This window comes from Bactrocera tryoni, chromosome 4 (genome assembly GCF_016617805.1).
Source record: "Bactrocera tryoni isolate S06 chromosome 4, CSIRO_BtryS06_freeze2, whole genome shotgun sequence".
NCBI classification, from domain to species: Eukaryota; Metazoa; Arthropoda; class Insecta; order Diptera; family Tephritidae; genus Bactrocera; species Bactrocera tryoni.
This window is the reverse complement of record NC_052502.1, coordinates 75,714,365-75,728,759: the sequence shown is the minus strand read 5'-3', so window position 1 is coordinate 75,728,759 and position 14,395 is coordinate 75,714,365. Positions and strand designations below refer to the sequence as shown.

Genomic DNA, 14,395 nt, shown 5'->3' with positions numbered 1-14,395 from the left:
AACGCGCTAGTTCTGTAACACTTAACATCGATAGCAGGTGTATCGATAATCGATAGGGAAACGAAACGTAAGTAAAGAATCGAAAGATTTCAGTTAGGTATGAATTAAATTAAAGGCACATATTGATTTTGTCTCTACTGTTTATAAAGACACAATTTACATTATTTATTAAAATTAGAAATTGTTTTATTTTCACAAAATATTTGACTTCAATCCTTTTTACACTAATTTTATTGTGTTGGCTAAAACAAACAAATAAACTACGCGCTTTCGTCTCCGGATCCCTCTTCCTGAGAAATCGGACGCACGAACGCAAATCCTCCATTTAAACCTGCGGACGCGATCTGCAGACGCTGTTCTTTCTTTTGTTTCTTTAACTTTCTCAACGCACTATCGGTAGTCTTCTTGCGTTTTTTCTTCTGTTCCTCTACCACACCATTCTCTCTTCCTTCCGCTCTATCTTGCACTTCCTTTTCACCCTGCCCATTCGCTTCTTCGGCATTATCTTCAACATGCTTTCCATTAAACTTTTGCTTCTCCTTGCTCCGCACTACGGGCAACTTGTATGCCACACAATAGCGTTGCAGTAGCGCCGATGAGTCCGCTCGCATACTTTGCACCGCTTGTCCAATTGAAACGTCGGACAACGCCGATTTCAATTGCAGCCTTTGATGTGTCTTCTGCGCCTGCAGCAGCAGTTGTAACAGTACACTGTACTCTTTAGGCGATACCTCAACGTTGGTGTTGGCAGCTAGTGTTTTAATATGATTACAAAGCACGTTTTCAATCTCACCCAACCGCTGTTTGGTGCTGGACACGTCCACGCGTTGCAAATCATGATTTTTATAGAGTACATCGAGTATCTCATATATCTGTATGCGGCGGAAAGCGCGTGTTTTCATATTGAGCCCGTCATGCGTTAGCGTCACAGCCAAGTTCCATACGCCGGTCCAGCGTAGACGAAAAATATCAGATAGCAGAGTGATATTCACGCTGGGATTTCGCGATTGTAGGAACTCTTGGATATACTCTTGACATAGCGTCAACACTTTTTTACACTCGGCGCTCTTTTCCACCGCAATTTTATTTGCATTATTCACTAGGAATATAATGCATTTGTTGCGCATTTTATTCATCGCCTCAAAAGCGGTTGCCGGTGATTTTTGCTCCACAATTAGACGTATAAATGCGACCAACTCATCCTCCTGCACATCGGCGGTATCGCATTTCAATGTTGTCAGCTTTTGCAACACTTTTTCCACTTTTGTTTGCAATGGCTTTAGCTCATCGCCCACACAATATGGCAACATATTATATAAGGCCAACATAATTTCGATGGCGATCAGCAATGGTGGTTGCTTTTGCAAATATATTTCAAGTAGATCGAGTACGCGTATGCGGAAATGCATCACTGTGGTGATCTTAACACGATAACTCTTTGATTTCTTTGCAGCTGCACCGCCGCCACCGGTCTTGCGCATGGCTTTAAAAGCTTCGGCTAGCGCTTCGTCCAATTTACGACCCTGCTCTTCACTCATGTCATTCAAATCGATCGAAGCCATATCATCGTCATCATCAGCTGCGGTTGGCATGCCACCATGCTCCATTAGCGCTTGTGAGATGGCATTACGAAGTTTATCGGCTGAAGTAGCTTCTTCGTCCTCATCCTCGTCAGCGTCATCATCATCATCGTCTTCGTCATCATCATCTTCATCATCGTCGCCATCATCATCCTCATCAGCATCACTTTCGGAAGCAGCATCACCGCCTGTTTTGCCATTTGTAAGTTTCGTTACATTTTCCTCATCTGCGCTGTTTTCTTCATCATCTTCATCATCGTCACTCTCTTCGCCATGCGTACTTAATGGATTATGTCCATCCTTCATGTCTAGTACTGCTAAAATTTGGTGCACGGCTGTCAGATTTAGACTGTCACATAAGTGAGGGAATAGCGCATTCACAATATTACGCAGCGCAATTGCATTCTGTGAGAGTAGATGAAGAAATAGATCCACGACAACCTCAATCCACTCGGGCTCCTCGCTCTGAAATTAAAAAAATTATTGAAAATAACGGTTAAGCTGATATAAATATAAAAATTTTGTTCAAGACTCACCTCGCCATCAACTGTTTTGACGCCTCCCTTAGCCTTTTGTTTGCTCTTGTGTTTCTCTTTTATGCGCTGCATACACTTGAGCAAGTCCTCTATAGCCGGTCCAGCCATTTCCGGTTCGCGGAACAACTGTAAACCCATATTTAGTAATAAAATTTGGAAAACCAGTTCCAATTTATCACTATCAGCTGCCGACTTGTGCGGTTTCGGCTTCTCCTTTTTCTTACCCCTCGTCTCAGCAACGCTTACGGCTGCGTGCATTTGTCGCCAATATTTCAGTAAGGACTCATCATACTGTTTGATGCGAAAACTCTTTGAGGCGTGCTTTTGTTCAACGCGTTCATTGCAGTATTGCACCAATTTCAAAAGCAGCTGCTTTTCCTGTTTCAAGTCGAGCAAACGACTCTGCATACTGGTATAGAACATATTTTTACATTGTTCGCCAAATTCATTGCTGAAAGCGGAGGCCGCTTCCTTCTTGCATATGACAGCTGAATCTGTAACATGGAAGATACCACAGGTAAGCAGAAAACGTAATTGCTGTTCGCGCCAATCGTATTCCTGACGCACGGCTTTGTGTGCTAGCAAATGCTGTAACATGAATCCAGCGTTCATGCGTTCGAAATTGAGCCATGTTTCGCTCGCATTATCGGCATTCTTCGCCTTTGTGCCGAGAAAGATATCTCGATAGAGCAAATTCAATTGCTTTACGCCCGTTGTGCCCAAAGCGTTTATTAATTGATGCACAACGCGTGTGCTCGTATACTTTTCAATGCCAAAAAGGCCAGGCGGTAGTATAAGATGGCGTATTACGGCTACCAATTGCTCGTCGTCGGCAAGCTTTGTGCAACAACCCACCAAAGCTTCGAAGAAGTCGTCGTAGAAAGCTTTTAGAGTTTCATCTTTCTTTTGCTTTTGATTTTTAAGACCTTCAACCAGCAGGCGCATAAAATTCGGACTTAATAGATCTGCAACAACCACCTCCTGCGTTTGTTGCCAACTATTAAGTACGTCAGTAGCTATTTTCAGTGTAATCAACTCGCGTAATTTATTGCTTGTTTCTAGACCCGCATCAACCTGTTGCGTCCAGAAGGTTTTGAGATTGTTGCTAGTAGCCAAGCAAGCGCCGAAAAGTTCAAAAGCTGGATGTGTTAATTGTTGCATGTTATTGTGTTCCCAAAATAGTCGATAGAAGTGTGCACAACTATCGGCATTTAGTAGATCGGCGCTGCCGAAATGTGCCTTTAAAAATTTGGCATTTACGATGTTTGGAAATTTGCGCTGCACGGCAATGAGACAGTGCACGGTTTGCAGTGTTTGTTTCGGCCAAGGGCGTTGCAACTCAATTTGCAACAACGGCCACACTACAGCATTGAAATCTTTTGCAGAAATCTTTTCTACTAACTCTATAAGTAGTGCATAAGCTAGCGATGCATGATAACTGCGTTGTTTTGTCGCCTGCAGTAATGTGCTTATGATACGTTCCAAATGCTCATTATTCTTCAAGTTGTCCAAACGACCAGATTGTTGTAAAGCACCACAAACTAGTATTTTACCAACAACAGCATCCGCGTCGTCCTGCAGCAGCAACAATTACACATTAATTACTATTAATTTATCAATAACACTAATATTTATTTACCTTGTTGGCGACAGTGGCCCCCACACTCAGCTCTTTGTGCATTGTGTTAAATATATTTTCCAACGTGATTTCGTGTTCGTCGAACGCTTTTAGCAACGCAACCAATCCTGTGTAAAATCCAGCACGTGACGTATTTGTTGCAGCGCCACAGCCACGCACTAAACGTTTCAGCGTGTAGGTCAGTTCTTTTTGTCGCTGTAAATGATAGATTCGTTAAAAACGTGCTTGTTCAACTCAATATCAAATACAAACCTTTTCGGCTTCTTTGGTTTTGCTTAGTTGTTGCAGCAATTGTAACGCAGCTTTCATACGTTTGTCTTCCTCCTCATTTGTTAACTCTTTGAAATGTTGGAATATGGATTTATTGACTGCGTTGACTCCTTTCTCTACCGCGGATTGTTCTGCTACAGTCGTTTCTGCCGAACCATTTGTAACACCGTTGGACACCATCTTTGCTTTCTTTAATACCTTTGCAGCTGGCTTTTCTACTTCTGCACCATCATCGGCAGGAGGATCTCGCTTCACTGCTTTTTTAGCTGATTTAACTTTCATTTCCTTGAAAATTATTTAATTCTGGAGTTATTTTTACTGAAAACAATCTACGGTCAACAAGCACATGTGAGGAAATGATTGCCAGACTTGCGCAAAATGCAAATTGGCGAAATAAATGTAGTGGGCTGCCAACCGTACAAAATTGTGTTCATTTATTAGAGAAATCTAACTTAAATCCTCAAAAATAAATCAAAAGACAACAATTAAATATTTTTTAAAGATATCTTATAAAAGATACAATTGTTTTTAGAACATAATTATTTAAAAATTTGCATAGCACAGTTTGGCAGGCACTCGATGTTTTTTAACAAGTTTAGTAGCACCGTTGTAGTTGACATTTGTAGTTTACTGTGTTTTCCCTGCTTAGCACTTTTCGGGAATTGTGCGTAAAAATTAAGAAAATACATTAAAAAACAAATCTGAGTGGAAAGTAAGGTGTGCTGCTTCTTTTGAGTGCTACAACAATGAAGAAAGTATTGATGGTAGCGGAGAAGCCGTCTTTAGCGGCATCGCTTGCTTCTATTCTCTCCAATGGGCGCAGCACGACAAAAAAAGGTATATAACCACCCTCACTTTCCTATAACTAATATACAAATCTGCTTAATTTTCGTCCTAACAGCATCAAATAACTCTTGTTCAACTCATGAATGGGTTGGTCCATTCCGTGAAGAGCGCAGCGTGCTCTTTCGAATGACGTCAGTGTGCGGTCATGTCATGACACTAGATTTTGTGGGCAAATACAACTCTTGGGATCGTGTAGACCCGGCAGAACTATTTGGCTGTCCAACCGAAAAGAAGGAAGCAAATCCCAAGCAACATATGCGCACATTTTTGGCGTCAGAAGCGCGAGGTTGCGAATATTTAGTGCTCTGGCTCGATTGTGATAAAGAGGGCGAAAATATTTGCTATGAAGTTATGGATGCGGTGTCGCGTGTCATTCCAAATGTATTCAGCCGCAATGTTACATATCGTGCGCACTTTTCTGCCATTACCGAAAAGGATATAAAAGGTGCTATGGAGGCACTTGGTTATCCGAATGAGAATGAGTCGAAGTCAGTGGATGCACGTCAAGAGCTCGACTTGCGAATCGGTTGTGCATTTACTCGCTTCCAAACGAAATTTTTTCAAGGACGCTATGGGGATTTGGATTCTTCCTTGATATCCTACGGGCCATGTCAAACACCCACGTTAGGTTTTTGTGTGAAACGGCATGACGATATACAAACGTTTAAGCCGGAAAGTTTTTGGTACCTGCAATTACTGGCGGGACAACCCGAAATTACGTTAGAATGGGCGCGTGGACGGGTATTCAAAAAAGAAATTGCTATAATGTTAATGCAACGTGTAAAGGAACAAAAGGAAGCGCTGTAAGCTCTATAAAATTAATTCTTAAAGGCTGTTTTATTTTTTTGTATTGTCTACTTTTAGGGTGGAGAGCGTAACTTCCAAAGAGCAGTTCAAGGGTCGCCCGCAGGCTTTAAACACAGTAGAGTTGATGCGTATTTGCAGTTCAGGACTGGGTATTGGTCCATTTCAAGCCATGCAAATCGCTGAGCGTTTATATACTCAGGGCTACATAAGTTATCCGCGTACAGAAACCAATCAGTATCCAGCGAATTTCGATTTGCAGTGAGTACACCAAAAATTTTACATATCAACAACAATCAAATTTATTTTATACAATTTTAGTGCCGTTCTACGTGTATTGCAACCCTCAAGCGAATTTGGCGAGGAAGCGCGTGGCATATTAAGCGATTTCAATGCGCCACGTAAAGGCAAAGACGCCGGTGACCACCCTCCCATCACCCCCATGAAACTAGCGAATCGTAGCGACTTTGATAAAGACACTTGGCGCGTATACGATTTTATTTGCCGTCATTTCCTCGGTACAGTGTCACGTGATTTGAAATATCGCACTACCACCGCTAAGCTGCGTGTCGGCTTGGAGACATTTTCGTGCACCGCAAACGTATTACTTGATCCGGGTTTTACAAAAGTAATGACCTGGCAAGCATTCGGCCGTGACGAGGCTATACCACCCTTTGTGGAGGGTGAAAAAGTGACTATAAACGATGTACGCTTGGCGGAATCTCAAACTGGACCACCGGACTACCTCACCGAAGCCGAATTGATCACGTTGATGGAGCAACATGGCATTGGCACAGATGCCTCGATACCGGTGCATATCAACAACATTTCACAGCGTAATTACGTGCGCATCGAGACCGGTCGCAAGCTGATACCAACAACGCTGGGAATCGTGCTGGTGCATGGCTATCAGAAGGTATTTCATTTTTGGCAATTAAAATTTTTTGATTCAAGACATAAAATTTCTGCAGATTGATCCGGAACTCGTCTTGCCCACTATGCGTTCTGAGGTCGAGCGCATGCTGAATCTTATTGCCAAAGGCTCAGCGGATTTTCAGGCTGTGCTGCGACATGCCATCGAAATATTCCGACTGAAGTTTTTGTTCTTCGTCAAAAACATCGGCAGTATGGATAGCTTGTTTGAGGTCTCTTTCTCGCCACTAGCCGAAACGGGCAAGGCGCACTCGCGTTGCGGCAAGTGTCGACGATACATGAAATATATACAAGTAAAGCAAATTTTCACATTGATATGTTTCTTTTTAATTAATTTTCTTTTACCTATTTGTTTATTTTTATATATTTTTAAAATTTATTTTCTCATTACTTTATTTTCATAATTTTTTTTTTGTTTTTTTATTTTATTTTCGTTTTTCTTTAATTTTTGTATTTAATATTTATTTTTTTTTTTATATTTTATATTTTATATTTTTAAAATTCGTACTTAATTTTTTTTATTAAATCTCTTACCTAATTTTTAGACAAAACCTGCGCGCTTGCATTGCTCTCAATGCGACGAAACGTATTCGTTGCCGAACGGCGGTAATGTTAAAGTCTATCGTGAATTCAAATGCCCGCTGGACGATTTCGAATTGTTGGCATTTACCACCGGCGCTAAGGGACGCTCATATCCATTCTGCCCGTACTGCTACAATCATCCACCGTTCAGGGATATGCCCAAAAATGGCGGTTGCAACTCTTGCACGCATCCTACCTGCCCGCACTCACTCAATACACTGGGTATCTCCAGTTGTGTGGAGTGTGAGCATGGCATACTCGTGCTGGACTGCACATTGGCGCCCAGTTGGAAGTTGGGCTGCAATCGTTGCGATGTCATAATCAACTGTTTCAAGGGTGCCACCAAAGTGTCGGTGGAAGGTTAGCCAGCATTGCTTATATAACTTATTTTTACTATAATTGTTAAATTTTCCAGAACAAAAGTGCACGGAATGCGGCGCTCAACTAGTCAATGTAGTATACAAATCTGATAAGACAAAGTTCAAGGACAGCACTGAAGAGAAGAGCGGCTGTGTCTTCTGTTCCAACGATTTTGCGCATCTTGTGGAGAAACATCGCGCGGTCGCATCGCGTCCAGTGAATGTACGTGGTGGCGCGCGTGGCGGTGGGCGTGGTGGTGCTAAAGGTGGACGCGGTGGTGCAGGCGGTGGACGTGGCGGACGTGGACCGCGTCAGCCAAAGGACAAAATGGCCCAATTAGCGGCATATTTCGTTTAATTTAGGCACAACGAGTTGGAGAAGTATGTATATTTATGCATTTTGCAAGAAGTAGCGCATCGTGTTGCAACTTATGCGGTCTAAGCCAATCAGTAGTTAATGAAATGTACAGTTTTGTCTTGTATGACTTTTTATATATATAAATTATACATATATACATACATACATGTAACGTTAACGTATAAGTTCAATGTATACGTACTTGTAATTGCATTTACTAAATAATGAAGAAACTTATATATACATACAAAAAATGCGGCTAGAATTACTTAAAATTTTATAAAATGGATGTAAGAGAGATCAAATAAGTAAGTTATGGTCAAAACCGTTTAAAATTTCTTTTATTAAGAGCAAATGATGAAATTAAATAACAAGAAAGCGAAACAGAAATATTTATTTTGTATTTATTTTTTTTTGTATTTTTTTTTTTATTTATTTTTTTATTTATTTTAATTTTTTTTATTTTTTTTTTTTTATTTATTTTTTTTTTTATTTATTTATTTTTCATTCATTTTTTATTTTTTATTTTTTTTTATTTATTTTTTATTTTTATTTATATTTTTTTTTATTTCTTTGGTTTTATTTTTATTTATTTATTTTTTACTTTAATTTGCTTTGTGTTTTTATTTGTTCATAGTTCGCCCTTTAAAAATATTTCCCTTCATAAACAATATTATCGGTTTACATTTTACATACTAACCGCAAGTTTCATAAAAATGAGCGCACACTCCAATTAATCACCTCACGAAAATAATTGACAATTTACACAGAAGCCACAGGTTAGTAAGCCGCCTACAACAACAGCTCTCCACCCCAAAAATGTAAACATGTTAAAAAAGTTAATTTAAAATTGCATAAATATGCATTTCCAATTTGTTAGTGTTGAACTGTGTTGACGTGCCGTCTACTGAGGGCCACCCCACAGTTGCCTTGAACGAGTCATAGAGAAGTAACCACAAACTTTTCCAAGTAACACTAGTAAATTTGTGTTTACAACTGGCAGTAGCTAATGTGTGCACGTGTGAGGGTGTGTTTATGTAATCAGCGTATGGATTAATGGGTGGGAATTGTGCAGATTGCAACCTTGTAGGGCGCTGTACATGAATGTCAGGTACAATGCATGCACTCTGCAGCCACATATATGTATGTGTATATAGGCGGATTTTTTATAGCACAAGCATACATATGTATATGTAAATGTCACGTTGAACTTGTAACTAAAATTAAAACTTGTAACTTTTCGAAAAAAATGTAAGAACTTGATCATTGCTACCTCCCACAATTAATTCTTCTAATGTCAAAGGTTAATTATAAAAAAAAGAGGCGAAAAACGCGCTACTTTATAATATGTGGCTTTGGGGGAGCTCAGTAATAGTCATCCATTGTTGTGAAGTATTTCTGAAAACTTTTTTTAAAACACAGATAACTTTGTCACCACTAATTGTGACATACCGGACAGACACTCTCTTCTATAAAGCTATGCGTTTACATATATTCACAACAACATTAATTTTAATTTTTAAGAATGCACTAAGCGAGTGTGTAATCACAGATGTTGTATAAACATATCTGCCTCCATTGTTAACGATATGTTTTTTTAATTTACGTTGCATTGTTTACATTTATTTATGTGCATCTAGCACTAATGTTGCTAGTAATGACGTCAAATTGGTTTCCGCTAAAGAGATTTATTATATTTAACTTTTGATTTAATTGAATATCTGCTTTAGTTAAAAGTTAGTTTTTAAAACAAAACGTGATTGATTAGCGTATCATTGCATGTATATTTACATACTGTTTATTTTTTACTTTAATTGTAGAAATGACAGTTCTATAGTAATAGTAATTTCTTTACACTTGCGAACACACTTCTTCTGGCCTTTACTAAAATATTTCACATATTCCGTTTTGTATTGTAAATGAAATAATTTAACATCGCGCAGTATTTAAAAACTTCTCGCTATCCTTTTCTAAACGTTACTTCACTATAACATACTTACCGTAAATAATATCATTTCATTCTTGCCATTCAGCTGATGCCTGCGACGGTTTGCTTGCAATTCGAAAGAGTTTAGCAGCGAACTTTATTTGATAACACACTGTAATGGCTAACACACTTGAAATTGCCATCAATTTATGCACGAGAATGCATATTTTAACACATTTCACTTAAATTCTAAAGTTGCGTATTAGCATTAATGGAACACATGACTTTTAAAATTGCGGCTCAAATTCGTATGTAAACAATAACGATTAATCGATATGACTATGCCGTTAGGGAAGGCGATAATAATAGTAGGTGTGCACGTGTATGCATGAAAATATGTGGATTGTTATATTTCAATTTTAATTAAAATACAAAAGAACATAAAAACAACAATATAAAAACAAAACACGCAAAATGTAAAGCAAACAAAATTTAGATTATAAATATATGTAGATATTTGTTTGTATATAACAACTAGCAATGACCAATACTGATTAAGTTCTTATCAAAACACACGATTTAGTTTTTTACTCACACTTAATTTTGCATTTATTTAGCTTTTAATTAGCTAAGGTTACGCTTTCTGCTATGATTTTGTTATACATATTTGCTTAACTATTTACATTTTAACTATTACCTAACTACAATTAAAACCAATTACGTCATTAAGCGCTATAAATCGATTTAATCGCACTTCGTATGAGACCGTTGTTAGTTAGCTCCACTCGTGTCATATGAATTTAAGTATATATGTAGCTACATATGTACATATGTAAATTTGTTCTCGTGTCTCGTTTCAATTAATGGCATATAAAAATAAAAAGCGTTACGTTAAAATTTAGCGCAAGCTTAAAAAAAATTAAAAATATGTATATATATTTTATATGCTTTCACTCTTTCTAGTGATATTGATCAATTAAAAGTAGCAATCATCAGTGAAAAGATTAATAATTAAAGAAAATTACATCATCTTATAGAATACAGAGGGATGTTATTAATTATATAACAAATCGACATCTTTGCGGCTGTTACTGTAAAAATTATTCGTAAAATTGCTTATTACTCATAAATATGAAAGGAGGGGCGGAAAAATTGAAAAACTGCTAAGTGTATCCATATTTTTGTTTTTTTTCGATTTTTGAAAATAAGATACAAACATACATATGTACGAGTATGTAAGTAAAAAAATCTCAGCATGTCAGCCTTGTGTACTTTCCACTGCTCCGCACTATTGCTGTGTATTTATAATTTTAACATATTTGTCGCTTCCTTTAATAAACAATAGCATATATTGTACGCACAAAAATTGCCATTGATAAGTAAACAAGCACATACATACATATGTAAATATATATTTTTTATAACTTTTTAATATTTTAGTTGAGTTTCTCTAGGCCATTTACAGTAAACGAAGAAATGTCAGTCTCTCTCCTTGCCATGTGGCGAGATCGCAACTTTTATCTTTACTTTACGCAAGTTACGTTTAAGCAGACTTTGGCGGATATACCGTAATTACGCTACTACATGCGTTATAACTGTTAGCGAAATCAAAATAAGTGAAAATAAACAAAGCAGCATTTAAAGCAGCAAAACATTTAATTGTTATGAAAAAAGAGCATAACACAATTTCCTTACAAATTACAAAGAATCATTTGTAGATTTTTCGGCACGAAATAGTTTAAAATAAAACTTTTGAGCCATAAAAACCACATCAAAGGTCAAAAATCTGTTAATAGCCAGCAACTACTACTGCATTTACAACAATTTATTGTTTTTGCTTACTTACAAGCAAATACTAAACTTAAAATGTATTTGCTTACTCATTTCTGCTTGTTCACATTACAAAACCATCCGCAAAGTGACACTTTTTCGGCACAAATGGCATGCGTCTTCGAAATAGGTCTTTGAAAAGGTAGCAGCGGGCGGTGGTGGGCGCAATGGCAGCGCTCCGGTGTAGGATAAAGCACAGCATTGTTATTTTATTTTCGCTTTTGCGTAGACAAGCGCTAGCAGCACGAAGGGCAGCAATGCACACGTACGGCCATGAGCGGGTGTGTGGACATATCGATGTATGCTGTTTTCAGTTAAATATGTACGAAAATTTGAGCAAATTAGAAACATGTAGTTCTATTTGATTTCAAAAAAGTTTACAAAACGTTTTTCTAGTAAAACGCAAACAGTTAGCACACATACAAACGAAATATTTTGACTATTTACAATGCACAGAAATACTACACTAACCCATGACCGTCGGCATAGCTGATTTTGTAAAAATTCTCACGCCAACTAAGCGTAAAACAATATAAACAAAAGGTTCGTCTTTCTGTGCGCAACATTTCCTTCGAAGTATTCTAGTTGTTCTAAGCTTGACTGGAAACTATATACCTATATACTATAAACTAAGAAGACAAGCGCACTAGGGATATTACTGAATAATCTCCCATAAGAACCCAGTAAAATATTTTCAGATTTTTTTGAGAATACATAAATAACATAAATTCGGCGAACGGATCTAAGAACTCTAAGGCATATAATGTTAAGAAACTTTACTTTATGCGACATATAAGTACCGGGAAAGAAACTGAGAAGACGAAGGCATATACGACTGAAATGTATATACAGCCAAGGACTTTCAGCTCCGCAGGTTCTTCCCAAACATAGTTAAGAGATTATTTTGGGCAGAAACTAGCCTTAACGCTTCAGTTGAATATTTTCCAGTAGACAGTTAAGGTACGGACTTTCGCTTTATGAAAGGAGAGTAACCAAAGATTTCGAAAATTCGCAAATCCTAAACCCTTAACACAGCTGAGCCTATTTAAAAACCCGGAACAGATGGGAACTTATAAACTGCCAAGACCGTCGGCTCTGCAGATTTTCTTTAAACCTATTTAAGGAAATAGCTAAACTCACTTCATCAGCTCAATTTTTCCAATCGATAGCAAAGCTCAGCTATTTTCAGGCTCGGATCTGTCGTGTATAGTAAAGTGTGCTCAATTGAAGCCAGCACTTTATACCAACACAGGCGAACACGCATTAATCTGCAAGTCTACTTTTGGCGGCAGAGATTCTGAAGCCGATGCGTTACTTGCTAATAAGCCTCTAAAATTGATTTCCACAAAAAAATGGGAAAACAAAAACTTTCGTCTAAATAATTTGCGCCTCGGCATGTCAAACAAGCAACAACAAATGCAAAAAACATTACAAATTTTGTCAACAACAACAACAAAGGCGTAGTTATGCGCAAAGCGGCTAGTTTGAAAGTCTGAGAAACGCCGTGATGCCGCCCCAACAGACAGACGTACAACAACAGAGCGATTTCCAGCAGATATAAAAGCCGTTAAGCATCGGACAAACGACATTCAGTCACTCGAATTCGCAGTTAAAGGTAGTTAGCTAACGGAAAGTGCTAAGTTCTACGTGTGCGGCAAAAACGAAGTAAAACGTATAAAAAACATGAAGTGCGCTGTAAGTGTCAAAAGCAAGGATACCGCTGTGTTCACAAATATAAAGGACTAACTCTAAAAAGTTTACTGGATTTATAAAAATTAACTTTTATTTGTTTTCTTGTGCTTATTTTTCCCTTCCCTGTGCGCATTCAGCCCTTAATCGCAGCTTTGCTCGCAATTTGCGCCATCACAACAACAACCTACGCCGAAACCGCGTTGGATAGTGAGATCGCAGCGTCCGCAAATGGCGACGAGCAGCTGGAGGAAGCAGCCAGCAGCCTGAATCCGCTGGAGGACACACATAAGCAAGAGAAACGTTACATTGGTGGCGCCTGGGATCCGTATTCGTCGCGTCTCGGACTCGGCTTGGGTAGGCGACACTGCCACGGCGTCTAAAAAATGTTAGAAATTTAATTTTTGTTCTACTTTAAAGATGGCACCTCCGGTTATGGCGGCTATGGTGGTTACGGCAGTTATGCTGGCGCCGCTGGACTAGGTGGACTCAGCGGCTATGGTGGTTATGGCGCTTACGGCGGTTATGGCAACTATGCGGGTTACGGCTCTGCTGGCTATGGTCCTTATGGCGGCTATGGCAGCCCTTACGCGTACTACAATGCACGCTTCGGTGGCGGTTATCCCTACTCGCGCTTGGGCTACAATTATCCATCCAACTATTACAGCGGTTACACCAACAGCGTGGTAGGTGGCGGCTTGGGCGGCTATGCTGGTGGCGTAGTGCCGCCGGTAGGTGGTGTTGCAGCCGGCACTGGCTATCAGTATGGACCGGGCATTTCGGGCACAGTCTACTAAAGACCTAACAATTAAACGGACCTTAAGCCTATGCGTTTGTTGCGCGCAAACTCGGACAAGGCTGAATTGATCCGGGAATACTGCCTAGAATTTCGATTTTTGTAATGCATACTGATTAAATAGAACAAATTAAAACTATTATTATTTAAAAAAAATTAAATTTTTTTCTTTCCAATTAGAATTATGCAAAAGTCTAAATAATTAAAAGCAGGTGGAAACATTTTTGAAAAACAAATATAAATAAT

At 38.6% G+C, this 14,395-nt stretch overlaps 3 protein-coding genes across 3 annotated transcripts; 2 read left to right on the top strand and 1 right to left on the bottom strand.

Annotated features, from left to right (window-relative positions):
- Positions 1-122: 122 nt before the first annotated feature.
- LOC120773385 (myb-binding protein 1A) lies at positions 123-10,236 on the bottom strand. Its single transcript, XM_040102219.1, has 5 exons — positions 9,908-10,236; positions 4,008-4,310; positions 3,756-3,950; positions 2,117-3,691; positions 123-2,045 (listed from the first exon to the last, which is right to left on the bottom strand). The coding sequence occupies exons 1-5, from the start codon at positions 9,920-9,922 to the stop codon at positions 261-263; spliced, it is 3,873 nt and encodes a 1,290-aa protein (XP_039958153.1). The 5' UTR covers positions 9,923-10,236; the 3' UTR covers positions 123-260.
- On the top strand, positions 4,338-8,271 carry LOC120773386 (DNA topoisomerase 3-beta). The gene is made up of 7 exons (XM_040102220.1): positions 4,338-4,862; positions 4,927-5,674; positions 5,736-5,936; positions 5,997-6,591; positions 6,647-6,901; positions 7,154-7,550; positions 7,606-8,271. The coding sequence occupies exons 1-7, from the start codon at positions 4,772-4,774 to the stop codon at positions 7,905-7,907; spliced, it is 2,589 nt and encodes an 862-aa protein (XP_039958154.1). The 5' UTR covers positions 4,338-4,771; the 3' UTR covers positions 7,908-8,271.
- Positions 10,237-13,165: 2,929 nt separating the features above from the next.
- Positions 13,166-14,316, top strand: LOC120774916 (claw keratin). Its single transcript, XM_040104793.1, has 3 exons — positions 13,166-13,359; positions 13,494-13,710; positions 13,774-14,316. The coding sequence occupies exons 1-3, from the start codon at positions 13,348-13,350 to the stop codon at positions 14,148-14,150; spliced, it is 606 nt and encodes a 201-aa protein (XP_039960727.1). The 5' UTR covers positions 13,166-13,347; the 3' UTR covers positions 14,151-14,316.
- The last annotated feature ends 79 nt before the right edge of the window (positions 14,317-14,395 follow it).

Bases quoted from the DNA above. Each gene is read 5' to 3' on its own strand.
- LOC120773386 (XM_040102220.1), top strand. From the start codon at position 4,772: ATGAAGAAAGTATTGATGGTAGCGGAGAAGCCGTCTTTAGCGGCATCG. The intron at 4,863-4,926 runs GTATATAACCAC...TCGTCCTAACAG, and splicing joins GCGCAGCACGACAAAAAAAG to CATCAAATAACTCTTGTTCA. The intron at 5,937-5,996 runs GTGAGTACACCA...ATACAATTTTAG, and splicing joins CCAGCGAATTTCGATTTGCA to TGCCGTTCTACGTGTATTGC.
- LOC120773385 (XM_040102219.1), bottom strand. The intron at 3,692-3,755 runs GTAAATAAATAT...TTGCTGCTGCAG, and splicing joins GGGCCACTGTCGCCAACAAG to GACGACGCGGATGCTGTTGT. The intron at 2,046-2,116 runs GTGAGTCTTGAA...TTTTAATTTCAG, and splicing joins TCAAAACAGTTGATGGCGAG to AGCGAGGAGCCCGAGTGGAT.
- LOC120774916 (XM_040104793.1), top strand. The intron at 13,711-13,773 runs GTAGGCGACACT...TCTACTTTAAAG, and splicing joins GCGTCTCGGACTCGGCTTGG to ATGGCACCTCCGGTTATGGC.